This window comes from Centroberyx affinis, unplaced genomic scaffold (assembly GCF_046629955.1).
Source record: "Centroberyx affinis isolate AG114_WGS23_722 - 3 ecotype Tasmania unplaced genomic scaffold, CSIRO-AGI_Caff_v1 ptg001696l_1, whole genome shotgun sequence".
NCBI classification, from domain to species: Eukaryota; Metazoa; Chordata; class Actinopteri; order Beryciformes; family Berycidae; genus Centroberyx; species Centroberyx affinis.
In genome coordinates, this window is record NW_027280112.1 from 374,292 (window position 1) to 390,331 (window position 16,040).

The 16,040-nt window shown below is 40.6% G+C and overlaps 1 protein-coding gene across 3 annotated transcripts; it reads left to right on the forward strand.

Moving 5' to 3' along the window:
* Window positions 1–462: 462 nt before the first annotated feature.
* vapal (VAMP (vesicle-associated membrane protein)-associated protein A, like) lies at window positions 463–14,558 on the forward strand. 3 transcript variants are annotated; one of them, XM_071528669.1, is made up of 6 exons: window positions 463–601; window positions 7,931–8,083; window positions 9,193–9,296; window positions 10,731–10,811; window positions 12,962–13,156; window positions 13,575–14,558. In XM_071528669.1, the coding sequence occupies exons 1-6, from the start codon at window positions 544–546 to the stop codon at window positions 13,734–13,736; spliced, it is 753 nt and encodes a 250-aa protein (XP_071384770.1). In that variant the 5' UTR covers window positions 463–543; the 3' UTR covers window positions 13,737–14,558. The 3 variants fall into 3 exon arrangements, with proteins under 3 accessions (XP_071384770.1, XP_071384769.1, XP_071384771.1); XM_071528668.1 differs by having other exon boundaries at window positions 12,962–13,153; XM_071528670.1 differs by having other exon boundaries at window positions 10,731–10,808; window positions 12,962–13,153.
* Window positions 14,559–16,040: the final 1,482 nt, after the last annotated feature.

The following is a 16,040-nucleotide window of genomic DNA, read 5'->3' on the forward strand; positions in this document are numbered from 1 at the left end:
CTGACAAATCACTCACACAAGAGAGGGAGTAAGGCTATTGTAAAATTGAGAAGTCATTAATTTTATAAAATTATAAATTTTTAAGTTCTACAGACAGAGGAATACAGTTTTAAGGCAACAGAGGAATAACGTTACAGTTTATGCAACTAACCCACAAGTTGTGTATAACTCATGTATTATCCTAATTGCATTTTGCTGTTTAAAAAATCGCCTCATGTGTGTTTGTGTTACTGTAGTAGACCGAAGAGATAAAGTTATGTGAGAGTAAAACAAGTTTCTCATTTCATAATGTTATTTCCTCTCATGTAGGCTATTTCAAAGTACACGCAGTATAACTAGTTTACTGTACCAAAACTAATCACATCAGTTGGTCCACCACGTGGACGCGCAACAGGGTCGCGCACTCGCGCGTTCAAGTATTTGTACCCACATGCTCGTTCGCATAGCTCAGTCAGCATTTGACTCAGTAGTGGCAGGGGATCTAGGATTTCCACTTGTCAGTGACTCCCTGATATCGCAATCAAGTGCACCCCCTCAGCTAAAATGTCAAAGTTGGAGCAGGTCCTTATTCTTGACCCTCCTTCCGACCTCAGATTCAAAGGTAGGTGAACGTAATTTCCTTGACGTGTGAAATGTCTCGCTAGTACAAGTGGATAATTACCTGGCTGGAATGATTTCACACTCCCTCCAACGAGTTTCGTTGCTAGCTAGCTTGCTAACGTTAGCTAGCTTCCACCGCCATTTTAAGTTAGCTAGGGACAAGACGGGCCGCTGTGAATCCTCGCACTGTAGTGACGTGGATAACCGGCGTGGCGTGCATCTTGGCGGCCTGTCATTCATATCTAACAGATGTTACGTACCAATGTATAGCAGAAATGTGTGGCAACTGCCAATAATAGGAAAACTGAATAAAAGTGAACCTATATTCCACCGTGCTTGCCAGTGCTTTCACTTCAGGTAGCAGCGTGAGCTAGCCTGCTGTCCTGGTAGCATAGCCTAGTAGCAGCAGCAAACTGTTGGTTCCATGGGGCTCAGCCTATTCCCTGAAATGCTAACCATTCCTCACCCGGACGTTATAGGGAGGGAAATTAACTTTTTGGCGATACAAAAGAAACCCTCGGTCTAACGCAACTCTGGCATACACTTAAACACATCAAGCTGGTTAAGTGTCTGCCAGAGTTGGAAAGGCTAACTTAACTGTAACGATAACCACCCACAGTCAAAATTTTCAGCATTTGGCTGGTTCTATTTTACTATCTCGAGTACATTTGTACAGTAAAATGTGATAATGTGTCATGGACAACAGTATGCTTTTCAAAACCCATTCATAGGACACCTAACGTTAACACTGGAAGACTGTTTACAATCAAGACATAATTGCTTGCCTGGCAGTGATAACATTCTATGATGTGTCAGTTAACAGTTGGCTAACGTTAGCTAGCCAAGCCTGCTATCGAACTAACAACAGTTGATCTCTACACTGTCGAACTACAAGCTGTATTGTTTTGGTTGTGTACTTTGCAGCCATATCAAAGTTGTATCATGACTTCAAATACTCATAAGTAAGCATGTGACGTGTATGAACTCAACTGTTGCTCTTATAACCTTATAACCTAACAACTTACTACGTGTCCATTGCAAGTGTTGATCAAGCAGTTTGTTACCTGTGAAACTAACCGAGTTAAACGGAAGCTAACCTGTTAAACAGTTTTTTTTATGTTGATGCCATGGTAGCCAGCCAATGCCATAGTACTATAAAACAATGCTGATAGACAGTTTGGCCAGTAATTATAACACACTTTCTTTCATTTCCTTTCTTCTTTTTGACAGTATTTTTTATCTGCATTGCTTTTTTTGTCCCAGTTTTTAAATTCCTGTCTGTGCTGCAGTCAGTGTTGCCTGTCTCCACTGCCTGAAAAATGTTACTCATGTACCACTGCCATAGAGCCAGTATTCTCTCAGGACATCCTGAGGATATTTGTCAATTATCAGTTGGTATTAGTGGTAGCCTAGACTTGAGAGAAGTGGGCTTGTGGCAAAAAGGTTGCCGGTTCAAATACCAGACCTGCTGGACAAGTTTGTGTGAGGAATAGTGATTGACATTATGCTGGGGTTGAGTTGCCCTTGAGCAAGGTGTATAATACTCAGTTTCTCCAGTCGAGCTGTCCAGCAGCCAACAGTAGAGGACTGGGTGTTCTGGGTGTGTGAATGTGTAACTGCGATGCTGAAAAAGAGCATGCATGCTCAGTCATTTCCCCCTGGAAATATAAAGATTTTAAAAAAAGGGTCAAAGTTCTGCTTAAATACAAGAAGGAATATTTGTTTGTCCTTCAGGTGAACCTTAGATGCATCTGTCAAATTGATATTGGCCATATGTCTGATGGCAGAGACATGGTCTGTCATAATCTGATCATGGACCTCCTCATTTTACCTGATTAGAGATTCTGCTCTAATTTGACTTATACTGATTGCAGATCAGTCACACGGTTTACATTTTCCATCATCAAATTAAACTTTTACCCTTTCTGTACTTGGAATGGACAGAAGGCTAAATTACAAAGATAAGATAAATTGACGTTGATATTGATCATCCCTCATTAATTGACCACAAATTCTCTTCCACTGAGGCCTAATGGTGGAGTCTAAGAAAAGAAACGACTGGTTCTAGTACCCACATTCACAGCTCAATATGAAATGTAAATCATAATGCAAAGCTGTTGCAAATATATCTGTGTTTCTACTTAGTTGGAGGCTAAGTATGCAAGCAGACTTTATGCTACGCTAATGCTGCATGTGCTCCAGTGCAATTTGAATAGTTCCCATTTTTAAGCTTTTCTGTATGCAGGCTTAGGTTTGAATGCAATGTGTTATGCAAAGAGTTTGGTTTTCACCACTTCCCACAACTTATTGTTTACCACCAGTAGCATGTAATTTGCAAATTGGATCAGATCGAATCCAAGCCCACTGATACCCATTGCATATCAAAGATCACAGAATTTGGAAGATTTCTGTATTTCAGGAGGAACACAGAAAAAAATGGAGGAGTTTCTGATCTGCCTTCTGAGGTATACAGAGGCAAGGCGATATGAGGAGGAGGATGACCGCAGCTCTTTTACTGTCACAGAGACGGAGCTAAATCTGTCTGTGTGTATCGTAGAGCTGGTCCGTTTCAGAGGCTCTGCTGGGATTCCTCCAGCAAGCTAGAGGGGGCAGCCCTCCTTTCCTCGGCCGGTATTTTTAGAATAGGACTGGCCTGGGGGACCCTAACTCAGCATACATGTGAGGAGATGAGAGAGACGATGGTAATGTTGCTCGAGCAAAGGTGGCACCTCAAAGTTAGGGAATGGATGCTGGCTAGGTGGGTGTATATCTGATGTGCACAACTGCTTTTTCATGGTTTTTTCTGTTTCAGTCTTGATTTTTACACTTATGGCTTATGCACAAGCCATTTCTAAGTTGTATTAAAGCTGGAATAAGCAAAATTTTCCGACCACTAGAGGGTAACAGAAACTGCAGCACGTTTGTAAACAATCTTGGAACCCATCGTCTATCGGTCTGACAACGAAGTCTTGGCCTGGGTGTCCGCTGGCTACACCGGAAACCCCAAAATATTGGTCGTCGACCCCAGAGTCTAATCTTCGTCAGACCGATAGACGATGGGTTCCGAGATTGGTTTGTAAATAAAGCACAGCAAAGCTTAATAGCTAAGCTAAGCGTACCTACAGAGAAGTGTCGCTGGTTATCAGTCTCGCTTTGACAGATCTTTCTCCTGCTGAAGGTAACATGTCCCACAATGACAAGTGAAGAGGTAGGCCTAGGAAGCAAGTTTACTAGTTTAACAAGTTTACTCCAGTGCTTCCTCGATTCTGCCATTATGATATTTTTTTTTAGCAATAGGAGGGGGTGAGCACCACTTTTAAACGGCGAGGGAGGAGACGAGCTAGTTTAAAAAAAAAAATAAAAATAAAAATGGCTCCTGAATAGATCTGGAGAAGCTTTCTCCTTCCCTTCATCTACATGTTATGTTAATGCCTGAAGTTGGTTTGATTCACTCAGGGAGCATAGCTTTATTTTGAATTCACCGGTTCAGTCTGTTTCATTCAAAGATCATGTTGCTCATATTTGGTATGCTTAGTGTATTAGCCAAAAGTGTCAATTTCATGTTTGTTTATGGCTGTCAGTTTTATTGCCCCACCTGCAGGGAGCGGGACGCCAGAGAGTTTTTGTCTGGCAGGCACAGGCTTTTGTCCATGATTATCATGCCTACTGTGTTATGTTCTGTTCTAAATCACATTTCCTTGCCTTATTTTTCATTGATTCAAAACATCTTGTTTAAGATAATTATTTCCACCAAGACCCTGTAAAAGGAAAATAAATGGACTCCTATTTTTGCATTGGAACAACCTTGTGGACATTGACTTATCTTGTGTCAGAATCATTTCCAGTCATTTTCCTCTGCGGCTAAGGAACATTATGAAGGATAAGAATCCACTAAGCTTGATGTCGGCTTGTTAGCCATTAGTTTGCTTGGTTTCAGTTCTTTTAGGGGGACTGAAGTTATGTGAATAGGATCCAAATTGTGTACTGAATGTACAAAATATTAGGGACATCTTCCTGATACTGAGTTGCAGCCCCTTTTTCACCACCCACATGATCTTAATTGTCTCAAAGCTTAAGTCATTCTCTAACTCATCTGCCTCACTTTATATACAGAAGGGAAATCAATAAGGGATAATGACTTTTACCTGGATTCACCTCATCAGTGTACTTCATTAAAAGGGCCCTTAATATTGTGTAAATTCAGTCTATTACAGATACATACAGGACACAGATACTACAACACATGCCATTATAGTATTAGTGACAAGGTTTTTCAGGTTTGTAGGAATTCCTTTGTGACGCACCTGTGTTGAAAACAACGTTCCAGTCTTCACCTTAACTGTACATGTTGGCCTTAGCTGGGTGGGACCACTCCAATCTGGTCATGCATTGCTTCTTATCTCTGAGCACTGGGTGTGAAGGAAGGCTGAATGTGGCCTTTGTGAACACCAGGGTTCCTACCCAGGTCTGGAAACCATGGAGAAGTATTTATTTTGGATAATTTCCAGGTGTTTTAAGAGTACAGAAAAATACAAAAGAGCCAGAAGTTTTTGTGGTTAAAGTGTGGAAATTTACCACCACTCTGCAAATTGCTTGTTCCTGAGAGAGACTGTATGTCACAAAAAATGTATACAACCCGGTCTGCAAGGCATGACAGAAGTCTGAAAATTGAGGAATAATGAGAATTTATTTTGAATTGACATATTAACTTAAATGAGAAAATGCGACACTACTAAACTACAACAAATCACAATGGCACAAGGATAGGGCAGAGAGGCTCTGGATGCACTGATGGGATTTGGCCTTAAATTGTTGTAAAATAATGGTTTATAAATCTGCAGTATCTACAAATTGAGGTCTGGATAAGTGTGGAATTTTAGAATCTAACATGTATAGGAACTGCAGAAAACTTAAACTAATATATTGCTGGGCAAGTGCAAATATTTCAGATACATCATTCAGCAGAATTAACCTTTGCTTTATTCGGGTAGCCTATTTGTGGTTCTGATAAGAGCAAATTGATTGGTAATGTAGTTTATTATGAGCCCTCTATTTATCCAGAACCTTAAGTTATTCTGCGTTGTAGGCTAGTCTTGCCACCGGCTGTGTTTTCACCGAGCTGCTGATCATTCACCATGCACTGGGCTGCCAGGCATGCGTTCATATTTTCAGCAGTTTGACCACCTATGCTGATGGACATTTCACAGTTGAGCATAGAACCAGCTGGTCTAGCTGCCATTCTTTCTGTCATGTTTAACATCCAACAGTTCCCCTGTGCAGGCATTCCTCAGTTTTTGCCAAAGAGGCTAGCATGCATTCTGTCTAACTCCTGGGGCGATTGGATGGTGGATGCTGCTAGTAATACCAAATATTACTCCTGCTGAAGCCGCTCCAACTATGTGACTGTTTTGCGTGTGAAAGGACCGACTGGTTAGTTACCTGCCAAAGTGTCTGGTAGACGAGGCAAACTTATTTGCCACAACAAAATTTACCAGTATTTGGTGGCTGGTGCTAATTTAAGTACCTTGGGAAGTGACTCAATTTTGCTCCTCACCCAGGCACAGTAGGGGAGGACCATTCTTGACCTCAGCAAATTAGCTGGTTTATCAATACTGTAGTCACGTTATGTGTATCATGCATAGCTCTTTTATAGACAATGTAATATCATAAATCCATTGTTGTAGTCAGAACAAATTGACTAAGGTGGTCTAAGCAGATTTTAAATGTGGTCACCCCTGCAAAACAGTCTTTAACAGTCTTTAAGCCTTTAACCCTTTCATTTATCATGTAGCCTCCCAGATACTCAAAGAGGAACAGAAAATCAGATTGCACAGAGGAGTTTCAGCAACATGCAAAGCATTAAGTTGGTGGTGTGTGTATATATTTGTAGAAAGTACAGACTGCAAGTTACATCCCAGGTTAGCTTGAATCAGTAGACCTCGCCCATAGCACCCACGTTATGATTTGACAAACCATGTGTCATGGGACATTTATGTAGAGCTGCCAGTCCCGCTGCACGTTGTCTCTGAGCTCCCAGGGTAATTTTGCTGATCGAGTTTGGGGTACCTCGGCCAGCTGTGTTTTCCACAGAACATGGCACATGAAAGCTGGATGGTGCTGATCGTGGTTAAGGACCTAATTTGAAGCAAACCCTGTCACAAGATGGAGGCAAGCTAATGGTCTCCCAATGTTGACCTGGGCAGGCTTCTGATTTCCAATATGAACATGAGACATCCATATGAAATTAGCTGTCTGAAAAAACCTTAATTGATTCAGTTGGTTTGGCCCGTAGCTACTGGAGGCATATTGAGGGAGTGCTGGTGATTTTGGAGATCCTGATCATGTTGAACATCTCATCTCAAGTTTTGCATCTGTAGTAGCTAATAGCATTTGTGTGTCAGGGCTGCACAGTTGATTAAATATTTAGCCTAAATCAGTTAATTTAAAAATGACAATATTGACAATTGCGATTCGGAAATGTGTCTCAGGTGGCTTCCTAAACACGATTCTTTCACTGTGCAGAATCTGTGGTCCACAAATCAAGTTGCATGTTGTAGAAAATCTTTGAAAATACTCTAACCAAGCAACTCATAGGCAATAGCATCTATGTTTTTTTCACCTTTTAGATATTTTTTTGGATGCTATGTAGGAAAAAGATGTCTGCATGTATCACAATTCATATAATTGAAATATTCAGCAGAAAAAATGGTAATATGACATCAGTATTGTGTCGCTTTTCTGTCTGTTCATCTTTCTCCCCTATTTTCACAATATTTATGGTAGCAATATTTTGCTGTCCAACTCCTAGCCAAGGAACTTTCTCTTTAGTTAGTCCACTTGAACATCTAATTGAGTTACAGCCTGACAGTATTTTATCAACTAATCTTTTTTGAAGTTTCATTTTGAACCTGGCACCAACGAGCCTCAGGCCCATCTCTCCTCCAGGGATAAAGCATAACTTGGAATATTGAATTTCCTGTCATGTTTTAGTGTAGACATGCAACATGTTAATCCTCCATTGTTCGATATTGTGAATTCAGCCAATCCCCTGGAAAATTGTTTCCACTGTAATTTCATGCAGCAGTGGTTAATTTTAATATTGGTTCCACATCCATCCCTGTATTGGTCCCATTTCTGTTCAGCTGCAGGTTGTGCTGCCAAAGAATTTTTCATAAGATTGTTTATTGTAGTAAAAACCTTGATTGTAGACTCTGGAGGACTGAATTGCTTTGTATTTTATAGATAAACTTGGCTGTATTATACCTGTATTAGGTCTATATATGGCACACACTGAAATAATAATACAGTTGTGTTTGTCATTCTGCACCAGGTCCCTTCACAGATGTAGTCACCACCAACCTCAAACTGAAGAATCCCTCTGACAGAAGAGTATGTTTCAAAGTGAAGACGACGGCGCCGCGCAGGTACTGCGTACGGCCAAACAGCGGCGTCATCGATCCCGGAGCGACTGTCACCATCTCTGGTGAGTGAGTTTCTTCGGACAAAATAAAAAATGAAGTCTCTGGTTTTGGTCTATCGGTCACAACAGCTGCTATGTTCCAAAGTGCACTGTCCATTCTTAGCCACAGAATTTTTTTGTTGATTGAGAAAGAGAGACAGTAGGAAAGCTGAGAGGGACACCAGGTAGAGAAGGCACAGGGGTGAAAGCTCTGGTGGGATTTGTCTTGGGCCAATAGGGGCACATGTGGAGCCAGAGACAGGGTTTTAACCACTACACCATCAGCAGGCACTTCACTGGCCAATTTCAGTATTTTACCACCCGGTTTTCTTTTTTAAATTCCCATGAGCCCTCCAGTTGATGGTTGGTTACATAAGTAGCTAGTAGAATACTTGCCAGCTTGCCAGCTACAGCCAAAATTTACCAACATGTAGCTGGTGTTAATTTCCATAACCTGAGGCCACACTGTGGGGAAATATGTGGTGTGTAACAAAAAAATTATCAGGCTAATTTCCAAGAAGGAGATACAGGTGGGAATCATCTAGTCTTTACACAGAAGTGGCAGTAAATGCATGTAACCCATTTCTGTGGAAGCAAATGAATTAAGGAGCTTATTGATGGAGGGTCATTTACCTACCTCTATAGGCTACCACTGTAATCTGATCGACATGATAGATTTAAGAGTAAACTAAAGTAAAATTGGATGGGAAATTGTTTATGTTGGCTTCATGAATGCTTATTCAGGACAGTTGATTGCCTTGGCCAAATTGTATATAGAACTGGTTCAAGCTGTTTGAGTTTACTTGAAACAAAATTCCCTCTGGAAATTGGTAGAGTGATGGTAGAATTAAGTAATCAAAGAAAATGACAACATCATGACACTAGTCACGCATCAGTCTTTGGCCCTCAGTATGGGTTGAATGTACCAAGTTGAAATTGAAATTTTTCACACATTGCTTGGTACAGTGTACAAAACACTTAATATGTTTGGACACGGCTAGTGTGGCCCTTCTGGTGTACAGTACTGGGACTTATTATGTTGAATGTCTGGTTACCCTGTGTGTGTTTTTTCCTTTGCAGAGATGCCTTTGCTCAAATATGTTGTGACATTTTGTTTTTCTTTCACTTCACAGTAATGCTACAGCCCTTTGACTATGACCCCAATGAGAAAAGTAAACACAAATTCATGGTGCAGACCATTTTTGCCCCGCCAAATGTTTCTGACATGGATTCATTGGTGAGTAATGTGTTGACCTATATGGCTTCTAACAAAGATTTTGCTGCAAAAAATACACAGATGTTGTATCGCCCATTTGACTGAACAAATACATTTCTCCTTATTAGCTATTCATTTCATAATAGTTAATTGTTGAGTAATATTAGGAAACCCACACACCATCAAGAATAAGGATTCACTGAAAATATACACTTGACTAAAATGTTTGTTTCTATGCACTTTGTTTCACTTTGTAATGCAATGGATTGATACTGCATCTTGCTTAAGAAACCAGTTTCCTTTACATTCATTTAGCTGCAGTGGTTCCTCACAGCATTGGCCTTGTTGCTCAGCCCCCCCCCCCCAGAAAACCATTACAAAAAGGTTTTCCATCATGAAATAAATATTCAAATAAGGGCCATTCTTGAACTGAAACACCGACTGCAACAGATCCTATAATGGGTTCAGTAGCGAACCTCAGCCTCAAAACCAAATTACCTCCTCCTCCCTTTACATCTACAGCAACTCTATAGGAAACCTGTCATCCTTCATTTTTGATAGTGTGAGTTTTCCACCACTTACTATACCAAAATAGAGATATGTGCACTTCAAAAAACTGCTCTTGCACTTCAACTGTGACAGCAGGGTTATTGCCATTCTAATGAGTTAGTATGAGTTGCTGCCATTGCTGATATTTAAGTGTTTGGCATGCGTTGTACTCTTGTCCACCAGAGGGCAGCAAATGCTCAGTCACTCAGTAAACATGCATATGCCCTGTAGCTCTGTTCCTGAACTGGCTTGTCTTGAATGAGAAGCGAAAACCAGGAAGTGCAGTGGAACAAAGGTGACTTCCTAGATTCCAGATTACTTATCATCAAGTCACACTACTACAGGCGAAATGTTCCATTGTATTACTCAACCTTACTGCAATTCTGTGTTGGACTTTTAACTGATGCTATAGGTTATTCCCTTAACTCAACCCTACAGCAATGCTGTGCTTATGGGTTACAGAAAGCTACATAAGTATAGAAGATGATTTTGACAATATCCATGTTTTTTAAATGTATAGAAAAATACAAGAATTGTGTATGTTTGGGGGGGGAAAGTCTGGAATTTCACCACCACACTATTTCTTCCCCCCAAGTCAGACTGTATGTACCCCGAAGAGTAAATTTATCATCCTTAAATTATGTCTAAAATAGAGAGTGAAAAATTTGTCTGAAAAATGTTGTGTAGGCAAATGTGCAGGAAATCTCAGGTTATCCTCATTTTTTCAAAATAAAGTTCTAATTTTACGTAATCTTTCAAGATTCAAGGTTGTGTTGCATGTGAATAGTATGAAGTCATTTAAAGTGTGTGCGCATGAACATAAGCGTGTGCATGTGTGTGTGGATAGAATCCAGCTGCTAGCAGTTTGGGTTGATGAATAACATGCCCATTTTTCATCTCCACCAGTGGAAAGATGCAAAACCCGATGATCTCATGGATTCCAAGCTGAGATGTGTCTTCGAGCTGCCTTCTGAAAACGATAAAGTGGTAAGAGCCGCCGCTGCATGTTAAAAACAAGAGGGAGTAGTCTGCATATGAAGAGCTAATTTCCACAATGCTATATAATCATAACCTGAAGTGCGTCATTCAATATTTCTAAAATATACAGGTTCCACTCTGGAAAAGTGTTAGCATTTTGTTAGTCAAGGACTCACCAAAATGTACCTTGCGTCTCCCTCTCCCCCTGAGTGATATCCCCTCCCTCCTGGACTCACTCTAATTGCTCTCTAATTACGAATTTAAGCTTATTCTACTGTTGCACTCGTAAGGCGCTTTGAATAAAAGCGTTCACTAAACGCCCTAAAATGTAATTCAGATGTAATTTTGTGCTGTCAGTCATTTTGTAAAACTAGGTGCCACTTTTTCAAATGGTGGAAATCTAATTTTGGAGCAAACTTGTACATGTATCAGCCAACTATCTAAGCACACAATCTTACAATCTTAACACTTTGTTTCAAGAATCATGAAGAAGTTAACTGGCATTATGTCCATTTTGTTTTTCAGTTATGTTTTTGCAAATTGCTTGGGTGTTCAAAATGCCATTTATTACTACCATTATGATTTTAGGGACCTAATATATTGCATTAATTTGTCATTCTATTTGAGTGACAAATTAAAGTTCATTAAAGTACATGTGGGCTGTTGATATATCTAATTGGATTTCAGTAATTCTCTGACATGCTACTCCAGAGGTAGCTCATTAGTGAGCATGTTTTCATACAGACTATTCTTGATAAAAGCTTGGACTGGTTATGGGCAAATTCAGGATATGCCTACCTACATGGTCTCATATATATGCCTTCATGATCAGAGATATCCCCATACACATGAATAAAGTGAGTTAGTCCACCCGCCTCTGCCACTGGCCAGGACCAAAGTGAAAATAACCAAAAATAATGAATAAAAAAAAAAACGAAACGTGAGTGAACTGCCGACTCCCTATTTTATAAAAGAAAAAGAAAAATGGGGTTTGCGCTTATCCACTGCTATTGAAAATAGCATATGTTGTAGTACACTGTACCAACTTGTAAATGGAACCATTTATAACATTGGAATAGTAATGTGCAAGTAAACACACTCATTGTGAAGGTCTATTCATTACCTCATGGCTCTGCACGCTCAGAATGAATTTATTCGCCCAGTATAATAAATGCATAGGAATTTCTCTTGGGGCGCGTTCACACCAAGCATGTTTGGAGCGGTTTGTTCGAACTATGGAGCTTTTACTCCTTTAGGAGATTACCCCAAAACGCAAGGTTTTATGGGTATAAAGAAACTGATGTTGATAGCCAGCATGCTTAGAAAGTCTAGCATAACAAAATGAAATCAGTGCAAATGGCAGTACAGACTGATGCTCATATTCAGCTATTTCCTCAAGTGTTCTTAACTAGTATGAACACCAGAGACGGTAAACTCTTCAGCAGTCAGTCACTCTGTGCGTTCTGCTCAGGTGGATAAGCAGGGTAGATCCCTCTTCAGTCATGGTGGAGGAGCAGAGTTAGCCACTCCAGTGCAGGCAGGCAGGCAGCCCTTCTTACTCTCTGGTGAACAAGCCTTCGAATCTGGGCCCCGCCTGCCACCCAGGGCCACCCCCAGGCCGGCCACTCCCTCCCGCAGCTGGCTTGGCCTGCCACCTACCCCAGGCAGCATGAACTGCAAGAGCGACCTGCAGGGATTCAGGACAGCGCCCAGCACTGAGGTTAAAGTCAGGAGGATTCAGCAGGTTGGTTGAGAGTCGAGGTCAGGCTTGCAGGTAGGCTCAGAGACACAGTGAGGAGACAGCAGCAAGGTACAGTCGTAAATATGATGGTTGTCAGTCTAGGATGCATTAAGATCCACAACCTAATGACCTCTGTCTCTTGTGTTACATGGTAGATTTTATACATGAGTTGTATTCCCATCATGAAACTCCATGCCATCATGTTGTCTGTTCTGCAAAACAAAGCCACATCAAACATGACTTTTGCAGGGACAGATTTCCTCCCTGGTCTCTTTGATGTGGCGCTCTGTGCTTCTGGGCCCTGGACAAGGCTGCCTTTCTCTGGCACAAGCCCCCGTCTAGAGGCTAACCTCCCTACTTAGCCCAGGGCATGCTGGATTTCACTTCAGTGGTTTCTCTCCCTCTCTCTGTTGGGCAGAATGACGTGGAGGCGACCAAAGCGGCCCCAGTGATGAACTCTGCGAAGGCCGACGGCCCATCAGCGACCATGGTGGCGGCCAAGACCGTCAGTGCCTCCCTGGACGATACAGAGATGAAGAAAGTGCTGGAGGAGTGCAAGAGGCTGCAGACCGAGATGAGCAAGATTGCCGAGGAGAATCGGCAACTGAAGGTTGTATATCTTGACATGAATAATAACGAATGATAAAACATTTTATAATTAAGTTGCACTTTTCAAGGTACTCATGCAAAACAAGGCATATAGGAAACTAAAACGTAATGGAGAAAAGATTTGACTTTACTTTTTATGTGCCCTGTGTATGCTCACACTATGAGTTTGTGGCAACAATAAATGAATCCCCAAATTTTTTATTAAATGCCTGGGTGATATGCTTAATAATTATAATAATATTAATAATAATAAACTTTATTTATATAGCACCTTTCATATCATAAAATGCAGCTCAAAGTGCTTTACAAGAGAAACAATAAAAATTACTTAACCCATGCTTTTGAAACTTGTCCTGTATTGCACTGATCTGTTCTTTGCTGTGAATTACATTTCCCTAATGTCTCCCCCTCCTCTTTGACAGGATGATGGTATTAGAATGAGAAAGGCGCCTCGCTCAGACCACATGACATCAAACTCGACCAGCCTCCTCGGCCGAGAGAGCAGCACCGCCTCCCTGCCCTCCCTCCTCGTCGTCATAGCAGCCATCTTCATCGGATTCTTCCTAGGGAAGTTCATCTTGTAGACTGGGAGACGCATGCCAGCCGTATCCCCCACCCCGGCTCCGGAATCAAAAAGGCCTGGAAAAACCGAGAAGTCTTTCTGTTGACTTTGCCATATCATTGGTAGTGCGGCCTACAGTGAACACGTCTGTACAGCATCATTCGAGGGCGTCGCCTTTTACAATCTCTCACACACGGTTAGTACACACACAGAGAGTTGAGCAAGAAAAGGCGAAAAAAAAGTGATTGCTCCCTTTTTTTGTTTTCTGTTTTTGATGGCTGGATGTACAGGTAATGTGGCAGGATAATGAAAGTTGTACACTATCAATCAACATGGAGGACAGTTGAGATGCGCCTAGAGTGACCTTGGGCAAGAAGCAGTCAAATAAAAAGATTTGTTTTATCTCTTTCTCTCTCTGTTGTTTTAATAGGAATTGAATGGAATGTTAGGTGTCTTGTAAATGTTGTTTTAAATCCTTTTAAGAAAAGGAAAGAACTTCCATCAAAAAAGACCTTGCTACCTGTTGCTGGATTGCCTCTGAAGTCAACTTAATTTGTTCAGTTTGTAATTTCTACTTTTTCTCTTGGAATGTTCGAGTCCAGCTGGGGATATAGGTGCCTCCTTCCTTGTACATTTCTGTCCTTTCCTATCCCTGACAACACCAATGCAGACTTTATATTATTATTATTATATTATTATTAATATTATTATTTGTCTTTTTTCTCAATACAAATCATATATTCCTTCTGAGGCAAATGTTGACTGAACTAAGGTCTCCATTCTTACAATCCTGTCCCATGGTATTAAGCATTGAAGAAATAAAAATGAAAAAATGTGGTTTTGATAGCTGTCTTTTCCTGTGTCTCTCTTGATACATACACCATCAGATATACACTTTTTGATGCCATAAAATGAACACACTGTTTTCATTAAAAAAAAAAGTGTACCAACGTTTTCTCCAGAATCTGAGCCAAAAGCTGGGATGGAAGATTTTTTATTTTTTTCATTGAAAGAGCTCTTAGAACAAGGATAGAGTATGTGACTTTTAAATGCACTTGACATTTTTGGCTGGTAGGATTATCTAGCTTTGAGTCATTTGTTGTCTTAAATATTTATTAAAAATGGATGAGACAGCTGGAAAATGCTTCTCAAACTCATTTTGAATTGTGCTCTCTTATGAGCCTGTAATGAATAGTTTATTCTGTTTAAATTGCAGTGTAAAAGAGTGATAGTTTATTAAAATCAAGAAATTACTTCTAACACTTTCCTTGTCGTGAAATAGACTGACCAGATTAATCCAGGTGAAAGTTAGGATCTCTGATAGATTCCACCCATTAAATTGACTTAAATAATGAAGGGGAAAGGGATTTTTAGGCCTGAGACAGTAGAGACTGGGCTTATGCAAAAAAGGGGGTATCATTCAGTATTTGGGAAATTGTCCCTTTATGTTGTAAATTTAGTGTATAGATTAGTGATTGTCAGTGTCAAGGACATTTGGTATATTCTGGATTTACGGCAAGACAAAATATGCAATGGCCATTTAGCCCCAAACATTCCTCATAATTGCCCTTGTGCAAAATATGGTTGTGCCTAAAGTGGTGATATTACTGGATATGAGACAAGGATTACGTAATTGTAAATACGGGGCTGCAGAAGCCTAATGATTAGAGGACCAGGTTTATGACCAGAAAGTCATTGGTAGAAATCCTTTGAGGGGCTGCAAAAACATGGGCAGTGATTTAATTAATCACAAACTACCATTGAGGAGGTCTGGAGCAAGGCAAAAGGAAAAATACACCCTAAAACACTTAGACACTGTTAAAAGCAAGGGCTTCTTCCTAAACTCACCATTTTGCACCGACGTATAACCCACAGCTGAATGGAAGAAGGTCAGGCCTGTTCTCTGGGGGGTTGTCGAAAAGGCATTCTGGGAAATGTAGGAAACCCCTAACTGAAGTCGGAGTAGATGAGGCAGGTTGATGGAATGTTGGAACACAAAACAAGTAAATGACAACATTTCATCACAAAATAACTGGAACGCATTGAACATCACAGATCGATGATATAACAGTGGATTCTGCCCACAACTGAAGCTGCTCAGCGTCCAGCAGCACAAGGCTGGTTGTACTTGGCAGCAGCCAGGTGATGTATAAACTGTATGTATGTATGTATGTATGTAAACTCTCCCTACATCTAAACCCTCAGTCCGCTACTATAAAAAGCAAGGGGTTTCGAATGCTCCCATGAGGAGTATAAAATCTCATAAAAGGCATTAAAAGAAAATACTGTATGTTCTCCATTTCATTTAAAGTATTGGATGTATGTA

What these genes read in the sequence shown, in the direction of transcription:
- vapal (XM_071528669.1), top strand. Translation starts at nt 544, where the DNA reads ATGTCAAAGTTGGAGCAGGTCCTTATTCTTGACCCTCCTTCCGACCTC. An exon ending in TTCCGACCTCAGATTCAAAG is followed by an intron (nt 602 to 7,930) that starts GTAGGTGAACGT and finishes ATTCTGCACCAG; the next exon opens with GTCCCTTCACAGATGTAGTC. An exon ending in TTTCTGACATGGATTCATTG is followed by an intron (nt 9,297 to 10,730) that starts GTGAGTAATGTG and finishes CATCTCCACCAG; the next exon opens with TGGAAAGATGCAAAACCCGA.